Below are 21446 nucleotides of genomic sequence, written 5' to 3' on the forward strand. Positions count from 1 at the left end.
ATGATTATGATCACTACTATCATTACCATCAGAATGAACATGATCTGACATTTATTTGAGCATTCATTACCAAGACTACTCAGAACAGGACCACTCTGAGCCTAGTGACCATGAGTATAACCACAACCCCAACCCAACATTGTCCCTCTCGGCCGTCTGTGTGAGCGGGAGGGCTGGAGAACCAAGGGTGCGAGAGTGACACTTCATACAGTGACGCCTTGTTTCACTCTATCACCTCTGGCCAGACGGTCACAGTCCACAGCCTTGACCACAACTCACAACCGCAACTTTCTCAGGGATGACCACCTTAAAACCAACCAGCTCCACTTACATTCAGAAGGAACTAATTGTGCTCAGCTCAGAACACTGCAGTCTGTGATAAAGAGGCTACAGATGCTAATAGGGATGAGCAAATAAAATAGGGGAACTTCATAGTGAACTTTTAGATGCATTTGAAGTGTTCTCCAAATCTAGAATGTAAATGAGCTTTGGTTTTGGTTAAATTCCCCCTATTTATGATTTAGTAACATTGGAATGCACTGCATGAATCACCTGCACTCCAGAGGTTCATTTATAATCAAACTGATGATAACCTTAGATGCTATAGGGCCAATGACCTTAGAGTTATTTGAAAGATGAATAGTACAAGCTGATGTCATGGATTGTGGATTGACCATTTTAGGACCATTTTAAGAGAATAAATACATTATTTAAGATTTACATTTTATAATGTTAGTCAGACTGTTTTGTGATATTCATATTTGTATATCTCTGTGGAAAGTTGGAAACAGATAAGGACACTATGACTTTGTAAATGGGGTGGTAAACGCCCACAAAGTTTGAATTAAAAAGTACAATAAATATGTAAACTGAATAACAACGCACACGTCTCATGTTTCCACCCTCAGTTCATTATACAGGCCCAGTGTTAAATGTCGATGTTTCTCCTCCCCATTCCTTGTCTGATGCCGGGGTGGAATCCAGTTTTTTTTTTTTTTTTTTTGCGTGTGTGTGGGAGGATACGAGATTCCAGCCAGGATGACAATGGAACGCTGACAAGAAAAGTTTCCTCTTGACTGGACAGACCAAAACGGACTCAATGGCGACCAAGGTATGATATATCACCTTGTAAGAGTGGTTTTCTTACCATTAATCATCTTTAAGTCAATAATTATCTGTTTATTATTTTGATATTTAGAATTTGTGATTCAAACGGACAGGAGACTGTAATCAAGTTTATTAGCTAGGGCGCCGGCTCTCACCTATAGGACTTTCGTGCAAACTGACATCAGCGCATAATGTACGATAAAGCGCTAACATGTTAGAGCGTAACAAATCGAATCCAATTGAGCTATTTTACCAGAGTATATCATTAGCCTACATTATGCTCACTGGTCTTGTGGATTTCATTTTGACACGGAATTCGCAATCTGGGTGGCAGTTATTTTGAAGCAGTTGAGTGCCCTGTGCCTCGACATTCGGCGCAGAGTAATAGAAAGCACAGGGAATCAATCAGGTTCACGCACCCCTTTCTAGGGAAACGCTGGAATGGGGTCCATTGCATGCACAGTTTCGATACGCTTTTTTGTTAGGGAGGAACGTCTAATTTTGCGTGGCTATTTGAATGATATCTGCATTTATTGCATTGAAAATTGGTTTCTAGCCACCATTGATAGTAAAAGTTGACGCCTCACGCATATAATAGGTGCAGTACAGTGGGATTTAATGAGCCCAAAGTTCAGCTATGGATATGCAATGTATTACAAAAGGCTACCCGAGATGAATAGGAATAACGTTCTACAGCTTTGGCCAACACCCAGAAGGTACATCTGTGAGAGCTGCCAGTGCAGACTGACAGGGTGTGCTACAACTCTTTGAGTGGGATTGTTAAATGAATGAATCAGTCAGTCAACCATTAGTTTAATAAAATTCTGCTGAAATATACACTAAGGGCATAACACATTAGGAGAACCCCCTTTTGCCCTCAGAACAGCCTCAATTAATCTGGGCATCACAGTGTCGAAAGCGTTCCACATTGATACTGGCCAATATTGACTCCAATTCTTCACAGAGTTGTGTCAAATTGGCTGGATGTCCTTTTGGGTGGTGGACCATTCTTGATGCAGACGGGAACTGTTGCGTGTGAAAAACCCAGCAGCATTGTAGTTCTTGACACACTCAAACCGGTATGCCTGGCACCTACTACATACACTTAAATATTTTGAATTGCACATTCACCCTTTAAATGGCACACATACACAATCCATGTCTCAATTGTCCCAAGGCTTTAAAATCCTTCTTAACCTGTCTCCTCCCCTTCATATACACTAATTAAAGTAGATTTAACCTCCGCGGGACAGTTGAGCTAATGTGCTCTAATGTGATTAGCATAAGTAACAAGTAAGTAAGTAACAAGAAAATTTCCCAGGGCAAAGACATATCTGATATGGGCAGAAAGCTTAAATTCTTGTTAATTTAACTGCACTGTCCAATTTACAGTAGCTATTACAGTGAAAGAATACCATGCTATTGTTTGAGGAGAGTGCACAGTTGTGAACTTGAATGTACAGTGCCTTGGGAAAGTATTCGGCCCCCTTGAACTTTGCGACCTTTTGCCACATTTCAGGCTTCAAACATAAAGATATAAAACTGTATTTTTTTGTGAAGAATCAACAACAAGTGGGACACAATCATGAAGTGGAACGACATTTATTGGATATTTCAAACTTTTTTAACAAATCAAAAACGGAAAAATTGGGCGTGCAAAATTATTCAGCCCCTTTACTTTCAGTGCAGCAAACTCTCTCCAGAAGTTCAGTGAGGATCTCTGAATGATCCAATGTTGACCTAAATGACTAATGATGATAAATACAATCCACCTGTGTGTAATCAAGTCTCCGTATAAATGCACCTGCACTGTGATAGTCTCAGAGGTCTGTTAAAAGCGCAGAGAGCATCATGAAGAACAAGGAACACACCAGGCAGGTCCGAGATACTGTTGTGAAGAAGTTTAAAGCCGGATTTGGATACAAAAAGATTTCCCAAGCTTTAAACATCCCAAGGAGCACTGTGCAAGCGATAATATTGAAATGGAAGGAGTATCAGACCACTGCAAATCTACCAAGACCTGGCCGTCCCTCTAAACTTTCAGCTCATACAAGGAGAAGACTGATCAGAGAAGCAGCCAAGAGGCCCATGATCACTCTGGATGAACTGCAGAGATCTACAGCTGAGGTGGGAGACTCTGTCCATAGGACAACAATCAGTCGTATATTGCACAAATCTGGCCTTTATGGAAGAGTGGCAAGAAGAAAGCCATTTCTTAAAGATATCCATAAAAAGTGTCGTTTAAAGTTTGCCACAAGCCACCTGGGAGACACACCAAACATGTGGAAGAAGGTGCTCTGGTCAGATGAAACCAAAATTGAACTTTTTGGCAACAATGCAAAACGTTATGTTTGGCGTAAAAGCAACACAGCTGAACGAACACACCATGCCCACTGTCAAACATGGTGGTGCAAGCATTATGGTTTGGGCCTGGTTTTCTTCAGCGGGGACAGGGAAGATGGTTAAAATTGATGGGAAGATGGATGGAGCCAAATACAGGACCATTCTGGAAGAAAACCTGATGGAGTCTGCAAAAGACCTGAGACTGGGACGGAGATTTGTCTTCCAACAAGACAATGATCCAAAACATAAAGCAAAATCTACAATGGAATGGTTCAAAAATAAACATATCCAGGTGTTAGAATGGCCAAGTCAAAGTCCAGACCTGAATCCAATCGAGAATCTGTGGAAAGAACTGAAAACTGCTGTTCACAAATGCTCTCCATCCAACCTCACTGAGCTCGAGCTGTTTTGCAAGGAGGAATGGGAAAAAATGTCAGTCTCTCGATGTGCAAAACTGATAGAGACATACCCCAAGCGACTTACAGCTGTAATCGCAGCAAAAGGTGGCGCTACAAAGTATTAACTTAAGGGGGCTGAATAATTTTGCACGCCCAATTTTTCAGCTTTTGATTTGTTAAAAAAGTTTGAAATATCCAATAAATGTCGTTCCACTTCATGATTGTATCCCACTTGTTGTTGATTCTTCACAAAAAAATACAGTTTTATATCTTTATGTTTGAAGCCTGAAATGTGGCAAAAGGTCGCAAAGTTCAAGGGGGCCGAATACTTTCGCAAGGCACTGTATTAATAAACCAATTAGGCACATTTCGGCAGACTTGATGCAACATTTTTAACAGAAATGCAATGGTTCATTGGATCAGTCTAAAACGTTGTATATACACTGCTGCCATCTAGTGGTCAAAATCTAAATTACTTCTAAACTGGAATAATACATTGTGGCTTTTCTCTTGCATTTCAAAGATGATGGGGAAAAAAACTGCATGTTTTTTTCTTTGTATTATCTTTGACCAGATCTAATGTGTTATATTCTCCTACGTTAATTTCACATTTCCAAAAACGTAAAAGTGTTTCCTTTCAAATGGTATCAAGAATATGCATATCTTTGCTTCAGGTCCTGAGCTACAGGCAGTTAGATTTGGGTATGTCATTTTAGGCGAAAATTGAAAAAAAGAGTCTGATCCTTAAGAGGTTTTAACAGGTGACATCAATAAGGGACCATAGCTTTCACCTGGTCAGTCTCATGGAAAGAGTTCCTAATGTTTTGTACACTCAGTGTATATGTAAACAAATGAAACACTTCAGAATCCTATACAATCCACCCTCACTTGAATTTTGGAATTGTACCAATTCTTTCTGAATCTGAGATTCTGCCATTAATGTTTTTCCCATGATGATGCAGATATTGTGGCAGATAAATCAACATTTGCTGAAATATCAAATAAATTAGGAAATGTCAGTAATAGCGGTTTAACTAATTACAACTGGGGAACTCCATTCAAATGCTTCAAGAGTACAGGTCATTTTATCATAAGGGTGTGTCAAGCGACACGCCCTAAACAATGTTCATGACTAGCCCTGAGGCTTAACACATCTTGATATTGTTCTTGGGTAAACATTATCCTAACAGTAGTGTGTGTGACACGTATATGTTTTACTACCAGGTGTGCACTGTGCAGGATACTGATCATAATGTGATTGCAAATGAGTAACTTACACTCATGATTATGTTGTGTTATGCATAGTACAATTTCTGTCATACACTATTAAAGTGTATACTTCCCTTCAAATCTGCTCTTAATCTTTGTGTTATTCTCTCTCACACACCACAAGTACTCAGATCTGGAGTTGGCATTGAACACCCTGGTAAGTCAGTTCCATGGTGCTGCAGCCAACAATGCCCCCACACTAACCACAGAGGAGTTCCAGACCCTGGTCTCCACACAGCTACCCACCCTTGACAAGGTAATATGAACCCACACAGTAAAGTACGACTCTGTTCCAATATTTCCAATATGTTCCTTCCTTGCGGTAATCACTGATCTGACATAACTGAATTCAGGAAATCTGTGTAGTTTAACCCCGGTTTAAACCTATCCAGCCATGTTATATTCATTTTTATCCCAAGGAAAGGATGAAGGAAGAATGCATTTGAACTATTGGGCCAGGGAGAGGTCCCTCATTTTGATTGATAAATTCTTCCCTTCTATGGCAACCCCTGAACAAATAGAAGTGCAATCCCAAAATGATCCCTTAGCATTCTAATCTCTACCATCAGGCTGTGTGTTGCCTCCCCCTTGTGGATCTGAGAGGATTGGAATTAGGTTGTGGCTCCACCTAGTTCAACTGGATACATTGCGTAATTACATGCTTACATCTATCCAGCCATTACTGATTCATGGAGGGTGGATTGATGGGGTGTTAGGATGGCTCTATTTAAATATGGACCGTAAATTATGTTATATTTTTCAACCCTTTTTTTTTCAATATATATGTTTTTTAAACAAAACATACAAATGACAACATCACACAAACATCAACTACATCACACCTGCCCAGACCCACATGCTCATGCCGCCATCTCCAGCGCCCACACTCTCTGCCACATGGCCTCAAACTTTACCGTTTTATTTCTCTGTCGCCCACACACTTTCAACATTGTGTTAACGATGAAGGATTGGTTGATTTCCAGTTTTTAAGTGTATGTTTTTTCAAGATGTTTGACGAGAAAAGTATCGTCCAACCCATCGGCTATCCCACTGCACCCTCATATGCCAAGTCTTGAAATATGCTGCCAGACAGATTAAAAGTACATTTACATTGTAATACTTCTGACAGACAACTTTGTAACCCCGCCCATAACTTTTGGACTTTATAACTTTATACCCTTTCTAATAGACCTCAGGAGATGAACAAGGCTTGAGCCAGCTGCTGCAGCAGATTGGAGTGAAGGATGGAAGGGGGGTCTCCTTTGAGAACTTTTGGAACTTAGTCCAGACACTGGCCACCATTCAATACGGACAGAGGAGCCAGGAGAAGACAATCAAGTGTAATTGCGTTCTACAGTGAGGAGCTGGTCAAACATTATCTTGGGAAACCTACCACTTAAGGGAACAGTTTACTCCACCCAGAAAATCACACTTTAACCTGGGCCCCTCCACCCACCCCATCCTAGTATTCTAACTCCCTAACTCCTCCTCCCTGGCTGTTCACACCTGGTTGTTATGTGTCTGCCACAGAGAGGGTTAATAAAGTTGTAGGCCTATTGGATGGTTAAATGAAAGGTTTACATTATAGTCTTCTATTTCATCTGCAATTACCCAACATTATTATTTCAACTTCATTGTTATGTCAGTTCTTATGGATAATAGCATGCTATTTATGTTTTCATTATTTACATTGTTGTCACGCATATTAAAACCAACATGTCAAATGACTAGAAATGAAACATAGTATGTGTGTTATGTTCATGATAATTGTATAACTTGTTGAATAAAACTTTACATTTTGTTACCTGTTTTGTGTTATTCATGCTTTTTTTCTATCATAAGTATAGGCTAGGCCAATATCATGAAAGCTACCAACTCTAGAATACGCAACACTATACAGTCTACTCCTTTATGTAGGTCTGACTCCACCTACTGACTCTGGATCTGATAATATGTCATTCCTAGAGCTAATGTCAGAATTAGAGGTAGAGTAATCTGATCAGTGGTTATGCGGCAACGTCTCGCTCAAAGTAACCGAACCAGAGAGTTTCTAAACCCAGAGGTGCAACATTGCGAGACTTCCGGGAAGGCTTGCTAAACAGACCAGGCCTGCTCTTTGGGTTTGAGAAGTCAATGGGCCGTGCTCGATAGGATCAAAACTGTCAAAACTGTAATGTATCGTGGCTAAATGGACTGATCTAAAAATAATAAAGAGTAGTTATTTATGATGGAAGGTGATTTGTAGATCAGTCAGTCGGCGGTCGCCTGCAGTCTGCTGCAACTTTGAACAAGTCCAATGAGAAGTAAAACATTCTTCCTTAGTTGTTCATTTCCTCTAAAGGCACACCTAAATTGGAGCCAATGTCTTAAGTTGTTGAACAATTTCTAACTCCAACCTCGTGAAGGGGACAAACTGTCACATTTTCGTCAAAAACGAATTTATGTGGAAGCAGTGCCTTTGACGGCCTGCACATGCGCAGTTCGGCGCAAGACCAACGTTTACGTGATTCTGCGCATGAGTTTAGCTAGCCAACGTCGCCATGGACCTCGCCTAATGCAACCGTCGTGATCGGGAGAAGCAGTTTATGCCTAGCTGGACTATCTTTGACCAAACTTCTTCCGTTACAATGTTTTTTTTAGTCTGAAAGAATATCCGGAGTAACCTGCCCTGGTTTAGAACCTGCGCAAGGTAAATACAAAAACAGTTTAACGGTTTTTATTCTCATTTGCGTGCGAACAATCATCAATAGAGGTAAGTCTCGCCTTAAATATACATACATTATGATTATGAATAGTAATGCATGTCTCGTTTTTCTCTCATTAAAAGCTATTTTATCCCGAATGACTCTTCCACACAGATGAACCATGGCGGGCAAAGCGGCGGTGACTTTCCGTTTGGGCCGAACGTAGTGAAAGAATCGGGAACCTATGGAAATTGTGTCCTCTGTGGGTTAACTTTAAACCACGAGCGATATCCCCAACTTCTTCCCTGTTTGCACTCTATATGTCAAGCATGCCTGCCCCCAGACAATCCAGGGTTGCAGAAAGGTATGAAGCACTTTTGTTGAACACATCGGTTTGGTGAATTTACTGTGTCGAGCCCTTGGAATAAGGACTGTTCTGACATTTTGGTCAAAAATTAGTTATTCACATAGCTAGTTAGAGTTGTTCTTGACTTTAGTTGGTGTCCTTCATAGCTCTTTAGATGGTCTTCACATGTGAGACCTCAGGTTATTGGAAAAAGTCAATTTACGACGGAAAAAAATAAATATATAGGAAGTTTTATTTGCACAAACAGCTTTGCTTTGAACTTGGTTTTATAAGGTTATATTTGCAATTCAATCACACAATGCTGGGTTTCCAATAAAAAATGATGTAAAGTGATGTCGTGAAAGAGGAAGACATAACAAAACAGTTCTGAGATCTGGGACTCCATATTTAAAACTATACATTTTGATAAAACCAATAGTTCCATGTTCTTGATTATTCATATCATGGGTTCTGACGCTCTTTTGCAATTATTTTGATTTGTTTCACCACTTTTGTAGAATAATGACTGGCCACAACTTCTGCTCTTTATGGCAGTAATAAGTAAATACGGGTACTTCGGATGATCCCTTAAATCCCCATTGGCGAGGCATCCCTGTTTTTATCTGGTTCTATATAGATATTGAAAGAATATTTCACTGAAAATACAAACTTACCAGATTGCATGGATAACTAGTAAGTCGTTTGCTTGCACTGGGCATCAAAGACCAGAACAATATACCAGTTTACTCATCCAGAGCTAAGCTTTAGCCATGTTGCTAGTTATCCATGGTGTATTTGACATTTTAGTGAACTATTGCTTTAACAAATATATGGTGAACATGAATAAATGTATTTATGTGGTTTGAAGGATGGAGGGGATACTCTTTATTTAACAATTACATGGCTTTTCTTTTGAAATTAAATTAATCTTATAATTCAGTGCCAGATAGAACCGTTTTACTCAACCCACATCCAACATATGAGAATGCTCAATATCTCATACTAGACTTTTGGCAGATAGAACCTTATAATTCCATGGTCACAGTATCATTATCTGGGGGAGAGGCCAAAGACTATTCAGAGAAACCCACAAGACAATCACACAGTGTTTTAGACAGGAAACACTGAGAATGGAAATGTTACAACATTACAACAATAGTCTATTTCTCTCTCTCTCTCCAGATCTCTCTATCTCTCCAGCATGTCCGTCCTGTGACCTGCCATTTAATATTCTGGAAGTCAAAGATAATCTCTTTATTAAGAACTCTTCCAACAAACTCTGGACTGGTAATGTCCAGGTGAGACACTTTGGGGGTTAATATGAATAACTCAATAATATTAACTCAGTCAATGATAGTGCTGTTCCCATTGCCTGTGAATGCCTTTACAAATTCTGTGTATTCCATCATCACGTCTGTGACTGCAGTGTACCTGTTGTGAGGGGTTCGTGGCGAGTGGCTGGTGTGTGGAGTGTGGAGAGGCGCTGTGTTCGGAGTGTGTATCTGCACACAGGAGAGTGAAGGTGACGAAGGACCACACTATCCGGCTCCAACCCCCAACAGGTCTGCCCTAGAAAATCATCATCCAGAATTATATACCCTCAATACCATGCTATTGAGCATTATGGCTATTTTTTTCAGAGACTTCTACTCATGTAGAATTTGATTAAATGATCCACAGACATATCTTATCTGCTCAAAGATTTTTACAAGCATCTTATGCAAACACTTTGTAATGTTCAAGTTATATTTTATTATCTGGTCACTACACGCACACAAAAGACCTGGGCCTCCCAAACATTGACTTAGAGGTCCGACTGAGCCAGACACAGTCATCAAACACTTGTTGATAATACCAGGGCACTGAAATAGCATGTTCATATACTAGAATGTATCATATTTTTGTATTCCCCTGCAGGAGTCTCTGCCCCCACAGTGTTTTGTCCCACACACAAACATGAGCCAATCAAGCTCTTCTGTTTGACCTGCGATCAGCTGACCTGTCGAGACTGCCAACTAATGGATCACAGGAACCACAGGTAAGTTTCCTGGCATATTGTAAATACAGTCACAGTATCATGGAATGTGAGGTTGGGCCTAGTTCAAATGCTGTAGAAGAAGCATCCTTACCGACCTTGAAGTAATCGCTAAAACACAATTCAATAGGTAAAAAATAAGTCACGTGATTACTTCGAGAGGAGGACAAGATGGATTCTTAAAGCATTTCAACAGGGCTGAAGTCTCTTCTCCTGAGTCTCCCCTTCCATTCCCATGCAGTTTCCAGTTCCTTCATGAGGCAATGGTTAGCCAGAAAGAGCAGCTTCAGTCCCTGGTGCAGAGAGTGAGGCAGCAGAGATTTGCAGTGAAGCAGAGCCTCCTGGACATGGATGGCAGGTAATAACTAGTCAATTACACAGGAATTAAATTACAATATTGGTAGCCATGCTGGTTAACTGTGCCTTGATTTCATGAATTCAAGTGTGCCTTGAATTATTTGCTTATTTGAGCTGTTCTTGACATAATTTGGACTTGATCGCCCTATTTGGTAAAAGATCTTCTGTATACCGCCCCTACCGTGTCACAACATAACTGATTGGCTCAAATGCATTTATAAGGAAAGAAATTCTTTATTAATAAGGCACACCTTTTAATTGAAATGCATTCCAGGTGACTACCTCTTGAAGCTGATTCAGAGAATTTTAAGAGTGTGCAAAGCTGTTGTCGTGTCTTTAATATGATTATATTATATGACATGCTATTTTATCAAATCGATTACCTAATGTTTAATTGATTACATGATTGAATTAAACCATGCAACAATTAAAAGATGAATAACCTGGGGCACCACAGAAGCATTCATTTATATAGAGCGGTTATCTCCCAAATCCACTCTCTTAAAGTTTGAAGATCTTTTATATCAATAGCAGTCAATTATTAATGACTATTAATTGTTACCTTCTATCAGTCTCATCTGAACGTCGTAAAATTCTTGGTTATCTGCACGAACCCTAGCTTAAATTATGAATAAGTGATATACAAATTGGCTTAATTATTTATTTACTAACTAATCAAGTCACAGAAATACATGAAAACAAACAGTAGATATTATACATTGGGTTGTTAACAACGATACAAAGAAAAGGGCCCTAGAGGGCAAAGCCGATATGACGGCTTGGTCGACAAAAGAAAGGGGTGTGCAGTTCAAGAGCGGGAAACTCATAGAGGATTACTACACTCATAGAAATTGCTAATACTTTACATGAACGACCGCTCATTCCAAAATAAATTGCAATTCATATTTACGCCCGTATGTCGTTGTTGTCTTCTCTGTTGGAATCCTCGATCGTCCTGTAAGGTTCATCAGAGTCTCTGGGTTAACTTTCATTGAGGTCACAGTCTTTCGTGGTTGTAGGTGGTTAGAATGGATACTTCAGAGTACCATTCAGAAATGTTCTTATAGAATAGATGCTTCAGGCGGTGTGTGTATTCTCGTCCTAGGTTTACGTAATTTCTAGCTGCATACTAGTAATTTGTGTCTAAGATTTGCTCTTATTCTGTAGGGATTGATAGTCTCAGAGTTTAATCATTTCCAGCCATGTAGCCAATGCTCCACGTGGTATAGTCTTCTCCTTTGATAGAGTTGTAGTTTAAACCACTTCACACCCCAGCGTCACCCGGCATGTTTTGGTCTTAGAAATTCAACCATTTGCAACCTTGGCTTACACCAGGGTTTGCGTGGTCTGGTGTGAATTTCATCAGGAGTGGGTTTTATGCGTTTCAGTAGAAAAGGGCGGTCCATGACCCTGACGTAATGTCTATGCTCACGTGGGCGTGGCCACTGACTAGTTAATCTCTATATGAAAATCCATACTCTCATTTAGAAGGTTAACATTACATTTCATCTTTACACAAATAGTTTCATGTTTAATCACATACGTTTCACAATATTTAGATGTAAACCTGACAGCTAGGAAATGTACACTTTAAGAGAGATAGTTGCTGTCCTTCATGAGATCACCAAATGAAACACACTTGACATAACTGTCCCTTAAGTGTCCACGGACCCTTCCCACATTCTCAAAAGTAGAGATATTGTTTAATTCTCCCATTTTGGGGATTTAGGAGTTTGGCTAAGTGAAGTCCTTTGTTCTCTCTCTGTGCTCTCCCTCTCTTTCTGCATGACCAGGGGGAGAGCGTCTCGGCCAGGAATTTATGACCTGAGATAACAAATCCTGGGTTTAGGAGAGAGAGTGAGGGTGGGGGGCACGTTCTACACCCAGAAAGTGCCACGTCATGACACTGTTCTCAAGGCAAAGGGTGGCTACTTTGAATCAAATCAAATCAAATTTATTTATATAGCCCTTCGTACATCAGCTGATATCTCAAAGTGCTGTACAGAAACCCAGCCTAAAACCCCAAACAGCAAGCAATGCAGGTGTAGAAGCACGGTGGCTAGGAAAAACTCCCTAGAAAGGCCAAAACCTAGGAAGAAACCTAGAGAGGAACCACGCTATGTGGGGTGGCCAGTCCTCTTCTGGCTGTGCCGGGTGGAGATTACCCAGACAAGATGACCACATCAGTGAATCAACCCACTCAGGTGACGCACCCCCTCCAGGGACGGCATGAGAGAGCCCCAGTAAGCCAGTGACTCAGCCCCTGTAATAGGGTTAGAGGCAGAGAATCCCAGTGGAAAGAGGGGAACCGGCCAGGCAGAGACAGCAAGTTGCTCCAGAGCCTTTCCGTTCACCCTCCCACTCCTGGGCCAGACTACACTCAATCATATGACCCACTGAAGAGATGAGTCTTCAGTAGAGACTTAAAGGTTGAGACCGAGTTTGCGTCTCTGACATGGGTAGGCAGACCGTTCCATAAAAATGGAGCTCTATAGGAGAAAGCCCTGCCTCCAGCTGTTTGCTTAGAAATTCTAGGGACAATTAGGAGGCCTGCGTCTTGTGACCGTAGCGTACGTGTAGGTATGTACGGCAGGACCAAATCAGAGAGATGGGTAGGAGCAAGCCCATGTAATGCTTTGTAGGTTAGCAGTAAAACCTTGAAATCAGCCCTTGCTTTGACAGGAAGCCAGTGTAGAGAGGCTAGCACTGGAGTAATATGATCAATTTTTTTTGGTTCTAGTCAGGATTCTAGCAGCCGTATTTAGCACTAACTGAAGTTTATTTAGTGCTTTATCCGGGTAGCCGGAAAGTAGAGCATTGCAGTCTAACCTAGAAGTGACAAAAGCATGGATTCATTTTTCTGCATCATTTTTGGACAGAAAGTTTCTGATTTTTGCAATGTTACGTAGATGGAAAAAAGCTGTCCTTGAAATGGTCTTGATATGTTCTTCAAAAGAGAGATCAGGGTCCAGAGTAACGCCGAGGTCCTTCACAGTTTTATTTGAGACAACTGTACAACCATTAAGATTAATTGTCAGATTCAACATAAGATCTCTTTGTTTCTTGGGACCTAGAACAAGCATCTCTGTTTTGCCCGAAGAATCTCAAATATCAAATATATTTTGATTTGTTTAACACTTTCTTTGGTTACTACGTGATTCCATATGTGTTATTTCATAGTTTTGATGTCTTCACTATTATTCTACAATGTATAAAATAGTACAAATAAAGAAACCTTTGAATGAGTAGGTGTGTCCAAACTTTTGACTGGTACTGCATATATCAAAGGGATGCAAAAGCCATTTATTTCATGGAAAGACCCACATGTTCTCTCCCACTCGCAGATTGCTAGACATAACACAACTCAAGTCAAAGCTGAGGGAGAGCCTGAAGAGAATGCTTCTTGCCACTGTTCAACTCTTGAAATCGAGAGCCATGTCGCTCTACAGCAACATAGAGGTATTTCAGCTACACAAGACTAACACAATGCATGAAAGCTAAAGAAGGTGTGTGTGTGCATACGTGTATGTGATTTTACTCAGTTTGAGTCGATAAAATGCTTGCTCATGTCTACCTAGACAATGTGTAATGCCGAGGTGGCAGGGATCGAGACGAGACGGAGTGCGCTAAACAGACTGGGGCAGAGGCAGGAGTATGTTGCTGACTTTGCTGAGAAAGCCCTGAATGTGGAGGACTTCTTTGCCCTGCTCTCCTGCAAAGGGCAGGTAGGAACCCACTTGTTCTGCCTGTACAAAGCTGCTCACACATTTCTTTGTTTTTCTTTTGGCTTATATGAGAGTGCCTTCTCCCCCAAAGACACTTCATTCTGAATTGAGTTGCCAATTTCTCTTTGAATTGAACTTGGATTGGCCACACCCCATATGAAGCAGAATTTGAATTGAATTTGAATGAAAGGAAGTAGAATTGAATTCTATAAAATTCAGTGAAATTCAAATGGCTTATTTTTCCAACCAATCACCATAGAAATGTTTATTTTGACATAATGTATGGTTACCAATATCACGTTGCATAAGGTTGAACATTTTCATTTTTAAAACTCCTCCTAAAACCATTTAAAATTATTACTGTGGTCTGGAAATATTCTAAAATCATGTTGTGGGTTTTCTATAATAATTCATCATTCCCTTAATGTTTTTAAATATCAGAATACATTTCCCAGAATGCATTAGGTCAAACACTGCAGTATGGAAGGGAATAATCTAACATCTCATGACAAATATTTGAAATGGTATGTGTGTATTATTTGTATCAATAAGTGGCATATCCTTCTTGATAAAATATTTGTCAAATGAATGATACTTTCATGTTTTATGTCTTAGTTCAATTGGTTTGAATTAAATGTTACTTCCTTCAATTAAAATTCATTCAAATGTTGCTTTCTGTGTGGTGTGGCAAATTCAATTGTATTGTTCGAAATTGAATTAAATTGAGAAATTCCAAATTGACCCCAATTTTGCACACAAACATTACCACATCAACACACATGTATAACCCTATGGACACATGCTCCTCTCACTCCACAGATTGGGTCCCAGTTACAGCATCTCTTGACTCAGAGTACTGAGCCCCCGGGGACCATGCTTAAGTTGCAGCTGGTGATTACTGATGACTTCAAGAAACAAATAGCTTCCTTTGGTAAATCAAGATACTCAATCTCATATTCATGTAGGCTTTGCTGGCTTGGATCTTAACAAAATCCTTAGATTAAATCAGGAAAAAAATGTTTTAGCATTGATTACCACATAACGATGTGGTAGTCCAGTATTGCCCATTTTAGTGTTGTTAAAATAACATGCCAAAATCGACCCAAGGAATTTTTTCAATGGGAATGGGACCCCAGGACACAAGCTTGAGACTGTTTGGTCGTGACCATCGCATTTATATCATCGCTCCTACAATAGTATTATTTTTCTTCCTTTTTTCCAGGTAAACTTTTGGGCGATATTGTTCCCTTTGCCCAATCACATGTTAGTCAAGACAACCCCCTGGAAAACCAAGAAAGACCCAATGCTCCCTCTGGCCAGACCTCTTCCAGTTCTCCTAACATGTCCATCCATTCTGTTCCCCCTCCACATAACCCTGTCTTCCAGCCCCCATGCCCCTCTTACACTGCCCCATCCAACCCCCTCAGTCAGCCCTCAACTTCCCAGCCCTCCACCTCCCGTGCGCCTCCTCCTTATCGCTCCTTGCCTGTCCACACCCCTTCAAACCTTCCATTGAGCCATCCTGTGACACCCCAGCCCTGCCCATCTACACTAGCACCATCTCACCCCTCCCTGAATATACATAATTCACCATTCTGTCTTCCATCGAACCCTGCCCAGCCATCACTTGTCCCTGAACTTCATGTCCAATCAGCGTTGGTCCCCACAAACCATGCCCAGCGATCCCCTGTTCAGCCTCCAACTTCCCCATCTCTCCAACCACTGATCGAAGCCACACCGAGACTTTATGGTATGTTCAAGGCAACTCCTCCACCTGGACCTGGACGATCTCGGAGAGGTAAGGATGGAAAGTCCTGGACGTTCCACTCATACTCACCTGTAGAGATCTGCCTCCCACCTTCTGGCTCCTCCTCTCCTGCAGCCGTAGCTCAGCATCAGAATAGGAACTTTCCAGAATCGCAGCTACTGTGGATCCTCCATCAGCCTCCCTCTGTAAACCCCATCCCTGTCCTCCCGGTTAAAGCACTAGCAGACTCCCCCTGTGATAGAAGCCTGCCTCCTACTGGTCTGGCAGACCCTGACCTAAACTCTCAGGCCAGGGAGAACGAGCCTACTTCTACTGTCACTGAATTGGAGACTGACACAGAGGCAGACAGTGCTATCGAGTTGGAGGTCCCATTAGCCTGGAGTGATAGAAAAGCAGCTGCCTGCTTGGACAGTACTTCTTCAGATCTGCCTTTCACAGGGACTTTGTCTACTGAGAGGACCTCTAATCATCTCTCTCACAGTGTCTTAACCCACACCCACCACCCCAAAGAAGAAACTGACATGGACCCTAACAGTAAACCCTATTCTGTGGGTAGGACCCGTACTGCCCCCCACAACAATAAAAATATGGTTTATGACCAACAACATGAGGACGCTAAGGCTATCAGGTCACTTCATCGGCATGTGAATAACTGGAGAACTGAGCTGCCAACACGCATTAGAGTGCTACTGGAGGGCCCCTCTCCAAGCCCCAAAAGGACAGGTTTGGTGGAGGGCCCCTCTCTAAACCCCACCAGGACAGGTTCGGTGGAGGGCCCCTCTCCAAACCCCACCGGGACAGGTTTGGTGGTGGCCACTGAAATGCCAACCAGGCAACCCAATAACACAGAGCCACCGAGCTTGACCAATGGCAACAATGTTAACAACTCCAGGTACTGGCAACCAAGGGTCTTGATGTTTCGGCTACCCATCTCCACCCCCACTCCTGGAGGCGCTCTTCCTCAGTTCCTGCTCGTCCAAGGGGCCAGCAAAGATGAGATTATTCTGCAAGAGATTGCAGAAGACCACCAGGTAAGCACGTTGCTGCACTACATGTTTTGTTTCTTTAAAGTGTCGGTTAAGGTTAGTGATAAAGCACTTTACATTGTCCTTTTTAGCTTAGTAAGATAGTGATGATGATTTATCCCCTCCGCTGTTGTTGCAGTCCCATGGCGATGACATCACACCACCAGAGTCAGACAACCTCCTCTGGACTAAGGCCCTGTCTTCCCCAGAGAGTCCCCCACTGCTCCAGTATGTGACCTGTGCGGCCTGCCACACTGTTGGCGGTTCGCTATTCTGTGTGGAGTGTGGGAGGGGCTACCACCAAGATTGTCATATCCCACCCATTGGTCCTTCCTTCTGGTAATCTCCATAAAGAATTACAGTACTAGTTTCTGTGTAAAGTTCCAGTTTGGTGGAGTTGATATGGAGGGAATATGCTAGTCTGAGTTCCTTGTGTTAAAGCTATGTGCTGTCTGTTTCCCTCTCTGGTAGGGAGGAGTGGAAGTGTTCACTTTGTCAGGACCTGGCTGACACCACAGACCCCTACAGTGATGACAGGCACAGGACTATGTGCCTCAGCCTAGCAGACCAGAGGGTACGATTCACCCGTTGTGGATTTTAATTTGGAACCTCCTGCTGAGTTGGATAACATTTCTAAATTTAACTTTTGGACCTGTAACTTCTTAGATTCAATGCTGGCATTAACCAGATCTTATTTTCTTTGCTAACAGAAATGTGAGCATCTCCTACTCTTTCTAAGGTGTGAGAATGACAGAAACATCCTTTGCAGCATGGCTGAGGTGTGTATGAAAATATATTAAAAACAAGTTGTTTTATTTTTATGATTAGTCTGTCCTGACCAAAATGGCATATTGTAACTCAATGGTATTAGTGATATTTGTAAATAACCTTATATTTTGCTATTATTTAGCACATTTAAAATGAGAGCTCTCATACTTTTATCTCTTCAGCCCCCCTCAGATTCAATATGTCTTGACTCCATACATGGAAGGCTGCTACAACATCGATCACCCCCTTACCGTACCTCCTCCGAATTTGTCTCTGATGTCTGGGTCCTTTTCGACACCATGTTGATGAACTCAAAGGTTGTCACATCTTTTAAAATGTAATTTATATAGTAAAAATGTCATTACCGAAAGCATTTTCTAAACTTAACTGAGAATTTACAGACAAAAATACCAGACAAATTACATTGAATGTGCATTTTTTATTATCTCAAAGGACCAGGAGTTGGTTGTCACGCTACGGGGCAGCTTTCAGAGGAAGTTAGGTGAAGTGTTTGGGACAGCTCTCCACCCCTCCCTCCTCAGCCACCCTAACAGCAGCTGGACTGAGACTGGGGAACCTGAGGAACCAACGGCTGCAGAGTCTCTGAAGAGGATGAGGGAGTTGCTGAATATGACCAAAGTGCCAAAAGCTAAGAAACATCACTCCCAGGTCAGAGTTGAAACAGATGAAAATGAAACTAATGTGAAAAAAAATAAAAAAGATGCAGACTGAATAATGGCCATTGAAGTGGAGTCTCAGAAATGCTATGTTAGTCAATTATATACAACTGACATTGTACTTTGCTTCATTAAATTAAAAACAAAAGGGATTGTGTGTGTGACTTTGTTTTTGCACATTTGTACCAACTATGCAATAGCCTTTTGTACTGTGCGTTGTATATCAAATATTCTATGTATGCCTGTGTTTCAAACGTGCTAAAGTTGGCCTAGATGAAAGGTGCACTGCATGAGCATAAGGCTGCCAAAGATTCAACCAATGTTCTTGGCGATGCTGATACAACGCCACCAGATGGCGCCTGAGTAAAAGCACACTAATCAGGGGTGAACAACTTCTGACTGTCCTCTAGGACTGCATTCCTGGCTGTTTTTGATTTTCTCCTAGCTGATAAATTAGTACACACCCTGGGGAATCAGTGATATTAACTGTCAATGGTGTGTGCAATGCACACATTTGCCTTCCCAGAGTTAAGGCAGTTTAAATCAAAATGTTTATAAAATGATTTGGTTAGTGATTCACATTTCTCTGATATGTTCATATTTTCAGTAGTTTTGTGTAGAGGGGATTTACCAATTGATCAAAGTTATGAAAAATGTTGAATGTAAGATTTTAACCAACCTGAAACAGTTCATTAAATTATTACAAGAAGACTAGCCATCATGATCACATAACTATGAGCTAGCTCTATTATCAACTCACAAGTAGGCAATACAGTCAGCCTTATCAATGAATCAGAGTTGTGACCCAGCCCACTTAATTAAACAGGCTATCTTCTCATTGGTTCATAAATGGCTCCACCTATCCTCCAGCTCTTGCAAACTATATATTTCTAGTCACTGTACAGTACCTTATATAAAACAGGGTAATGAACAGAGCATTTTGAAGCATAATCCAGTCCAAATGGTTGTCCAAGTCAAACCCAGCTCACACCACTGCAGCAAGATAATTGAGGGAACTCAGCAAATAGTGGAAGCTAATATCTTATTACATGGGGCTGAAAATTTCGGGAAATCAGGTAGGAAGGAATGTGTTCTTGTCTTTGTGTTTAATATGCACCTTGCAATGTTCCCAGAGAGAGGTGTTGTTAACTGTTGACTAGTTATATGCTCTGAAGTCCTTCACTCAAAGGGCATTCAAGTATCTGACATCTGACAATACTGTTTATCTGACGGAAGGTCTACCAATTTTTTTTATTTAATATTTTATTTAACCAGGTAGGCAAGTTGAGAACAAGTTCTCACTTACAACTGCGACCTGGCCAAGATAAAGCAAAGCAGTGTAACACAGACAACAACACAGAGTTACACATGGAATAAACAATAAACAAGCCAACAACACAATAAACAAGTCAATGACACAGTAGAAAAAAGAAAGTCCATATACAAAAGGCATGAGGAGGTAAGGCAATAAATAGGCCATAGTAGCGAATAATTACAATTTAGCAGATTAACATTGGAGTGATAAATGAGCAGATGATGATGTGCAAGTAGAGATACTGGTGTGCAAAAGAGCAGAAAAGTAAATAAAAACAGTATGGGGATGAGGTAGGTAGATTGGGTGGGCTATTTACAATTGCATATTGTTAGGGAATTTATTTTCAGTGACGATGTACACTCAAAGTTTGTACGTGCCATTAAAATACATGTAGATTAAACTGTACACAACTGTTTGTCTTTTCCAGCGCTCACCGTCCGATTTATTACCAGAAGATTTATAGGCGAGTACGGTGAAATAGGTAAGCCTGCCAAATGAGTACATTCATGTTGTGCGTAATGCTGACCATTTAATACATTATGATGTTTTTGATTTAATTCATATGTTTCTCCGTCAGAATCAATTTACAGTCATATTGACACAGTTGACGGGAAGGAAATATCCTTCAACATATTGGACTCGCTCTACCCACAGGTAAACACTCTTGGACTACCCAAATGTCGCCATTCATCATTACGCATTTGCCAATTTGTCATCGAACCATAGTGACAACTCATACGTCGAGTTTGTATGTGTTTTTAGGACAGTGCAATAACCGAGTCGATAAGTGAGAAACAGCTTCAATGGGCAGACGGCGTGATACTGGTATACAGCATCTGCGACCGCTCCAGCTTTGAGGTAGTGCGCCAACAAGTGCAGCGCATCCGCCACCCCAGTAGGAAGATGTCTGCAACAGCTCCCATCATCATTGTTGGGAACAAACGCGATTTGCAGCACCGAAGGACAGTCTCAAGTGGGGAGGGCCGACTCCTTGCTATCTCGGAAGACTGCGTATTTTTCGAGATATCCGCAGCTGAAACATACCACGGTGTTTTGTTGGTGTTCCATGGACTGATAGATCTTATCTGAGAGTCGAGAGCTCTGCGGAAAGGTGCTGCGGGTATTAAAAGTATAGTGAGAAGCATGTCAGCTGTATTCGGGAAGAAACGTGCAGAGTAGTCTAGCTACATTATGCGCAATAGTCAGAACATGTAGGTAGCAACGCCGTTGGCAATTGAGAATAAATGTCTATGGCAGGTTGTAGTGCAACAACAGATGCCAAGAGGGAACTTCATTGGGAGGTTTTCAGAAAGGAGAAATTGGTTATCTTGTAGAGTTACACTAAAGATTGAATTGCAGATGGAAGCAGTCATTCAATAATTTATTCTACTTTTTGAAGTTGAAAAGTAGGCTTACAGTACTGTTGATAAACTGTATGACAAATCATGTGCACTTCCATCCTTCACTCAATATGTATTCAATGTGAAGCATGAACAGGAATCTGGAGTAGCTGACATCTGACAATACTGTTGATCTGATGGAAGTCCTACCCATTGCCAATTGTTAGGGAGTTTCTGTTCAGTGACAATGTACATTCAGTTTGTAAAATGTTGAAGGCTTGATGTGTGA

General features: G+C 41.2%; 3 protein-coding genes across 5 annotated transcripts; all 3 read left to right on the forward strand.

The window, feature by feature from the left end:
* The first annotated feature begins 1022 nt into the window (after window positions 1-1022).
* On the forward strand, window positions 1023-6834 carry LOC139380340 (protein S100-A14-like). Its single transcript, XM_071122957.1, has 3 exons — window positions 1023-1111; window positions 5242-5373; window positions 6307-6834. The coding sequence occupies exons 1-3, from the start codon at window positions 1100-1102 to the stop codon at window positions 6475-6477; spliced, it is 315 nt and encodes a 104-aa protein (XP_070979058.1). The 5' UTR covers window positions 1023-1099; the 3' UTR covers window positions 6478-6834.
* Window positions 6835-7644: 810 nt separating this feature from the next.
* Window positions 7645-18650, forward strand: LOC139424687 (transcription intermediary factor 1-alpha-like). 3 transcript variants are annotated; one of them, XM_071176778.1, is made up of 16 exons: window positions 7645-7869; window positions 7976-8165; window positions 9330-9445; window positions 9574-9709; window positions 10065-10185; window positions 10424-10540; window positions 13884-13998; window positions 14118-14264; window positions 15084-15195; window positions 15487-16755; window positions 16795-17063; window positions 17197-17396; window positions 17529-17631; window positions 17768-17836; window positions 18008-18142; window positions 18279-18650. In XM_071176778.1, the coding sequence occupies exons 2-16, from the start codon at window positions 7976-7978 to the stop codon at window positions 18555-18557; spliced, it is 3378 nt and encodes a 1125-aa protein (XP_071032879.1). In that variant the 5' UTR covers window positions 7645-7869; the 3' UTR covers window positions 18558-18650. The 3 variants fall into 3 exon arrangements, with proteins under 3 accessions (XP_071032879.1, XP_071032862.1, XP_071032870.1); XM_071176761.1 differs by having other exon boundaries at window positions 15487-17063; XM_071176769.1 differs by having other exon boundaries at window positions 7645-7806; window positions 15487-17063.
* Window positions 18651-19463: 813 nt separating this feature from the next.
* LOC139380351 (ras-like protein family member 12) lies at window positions 19464-20906 on the forward strand. Its single transcript, XM_071122969.1, has 4 exons — window positions 19464-19578; window positions 20245-20298; window positions 20395-20471; window positions 20580-20906. The coding sequence occupies exons 1-4, from the start codon at window positions 19464-19466 to the stop codon at window positions 20904-20906; spliced, it is 573 nt and encodes a 190-aa protein (XP_070979070.1).
* The last annotated feature ends 540 nt before the right edge of the window (window positions 20907-21446 follow it).

This window comes from Oncorhynchus clarkii, chromosome 2 (genome assembly GCF_045791955.1).
Source record: "Oncorhynchus clarkii lewisi isolate Uvic-CL-2024 chromosome 2, UVic_Ocla_1.0, whole genome shotgun sequence".
Lineage (NCBI taxonomy): Eukaryota > Metazoa > Chordata > Actinopteri > Salmoniformes > Salmonidae > Oncorhynchus > Oncorhynchus clarkii.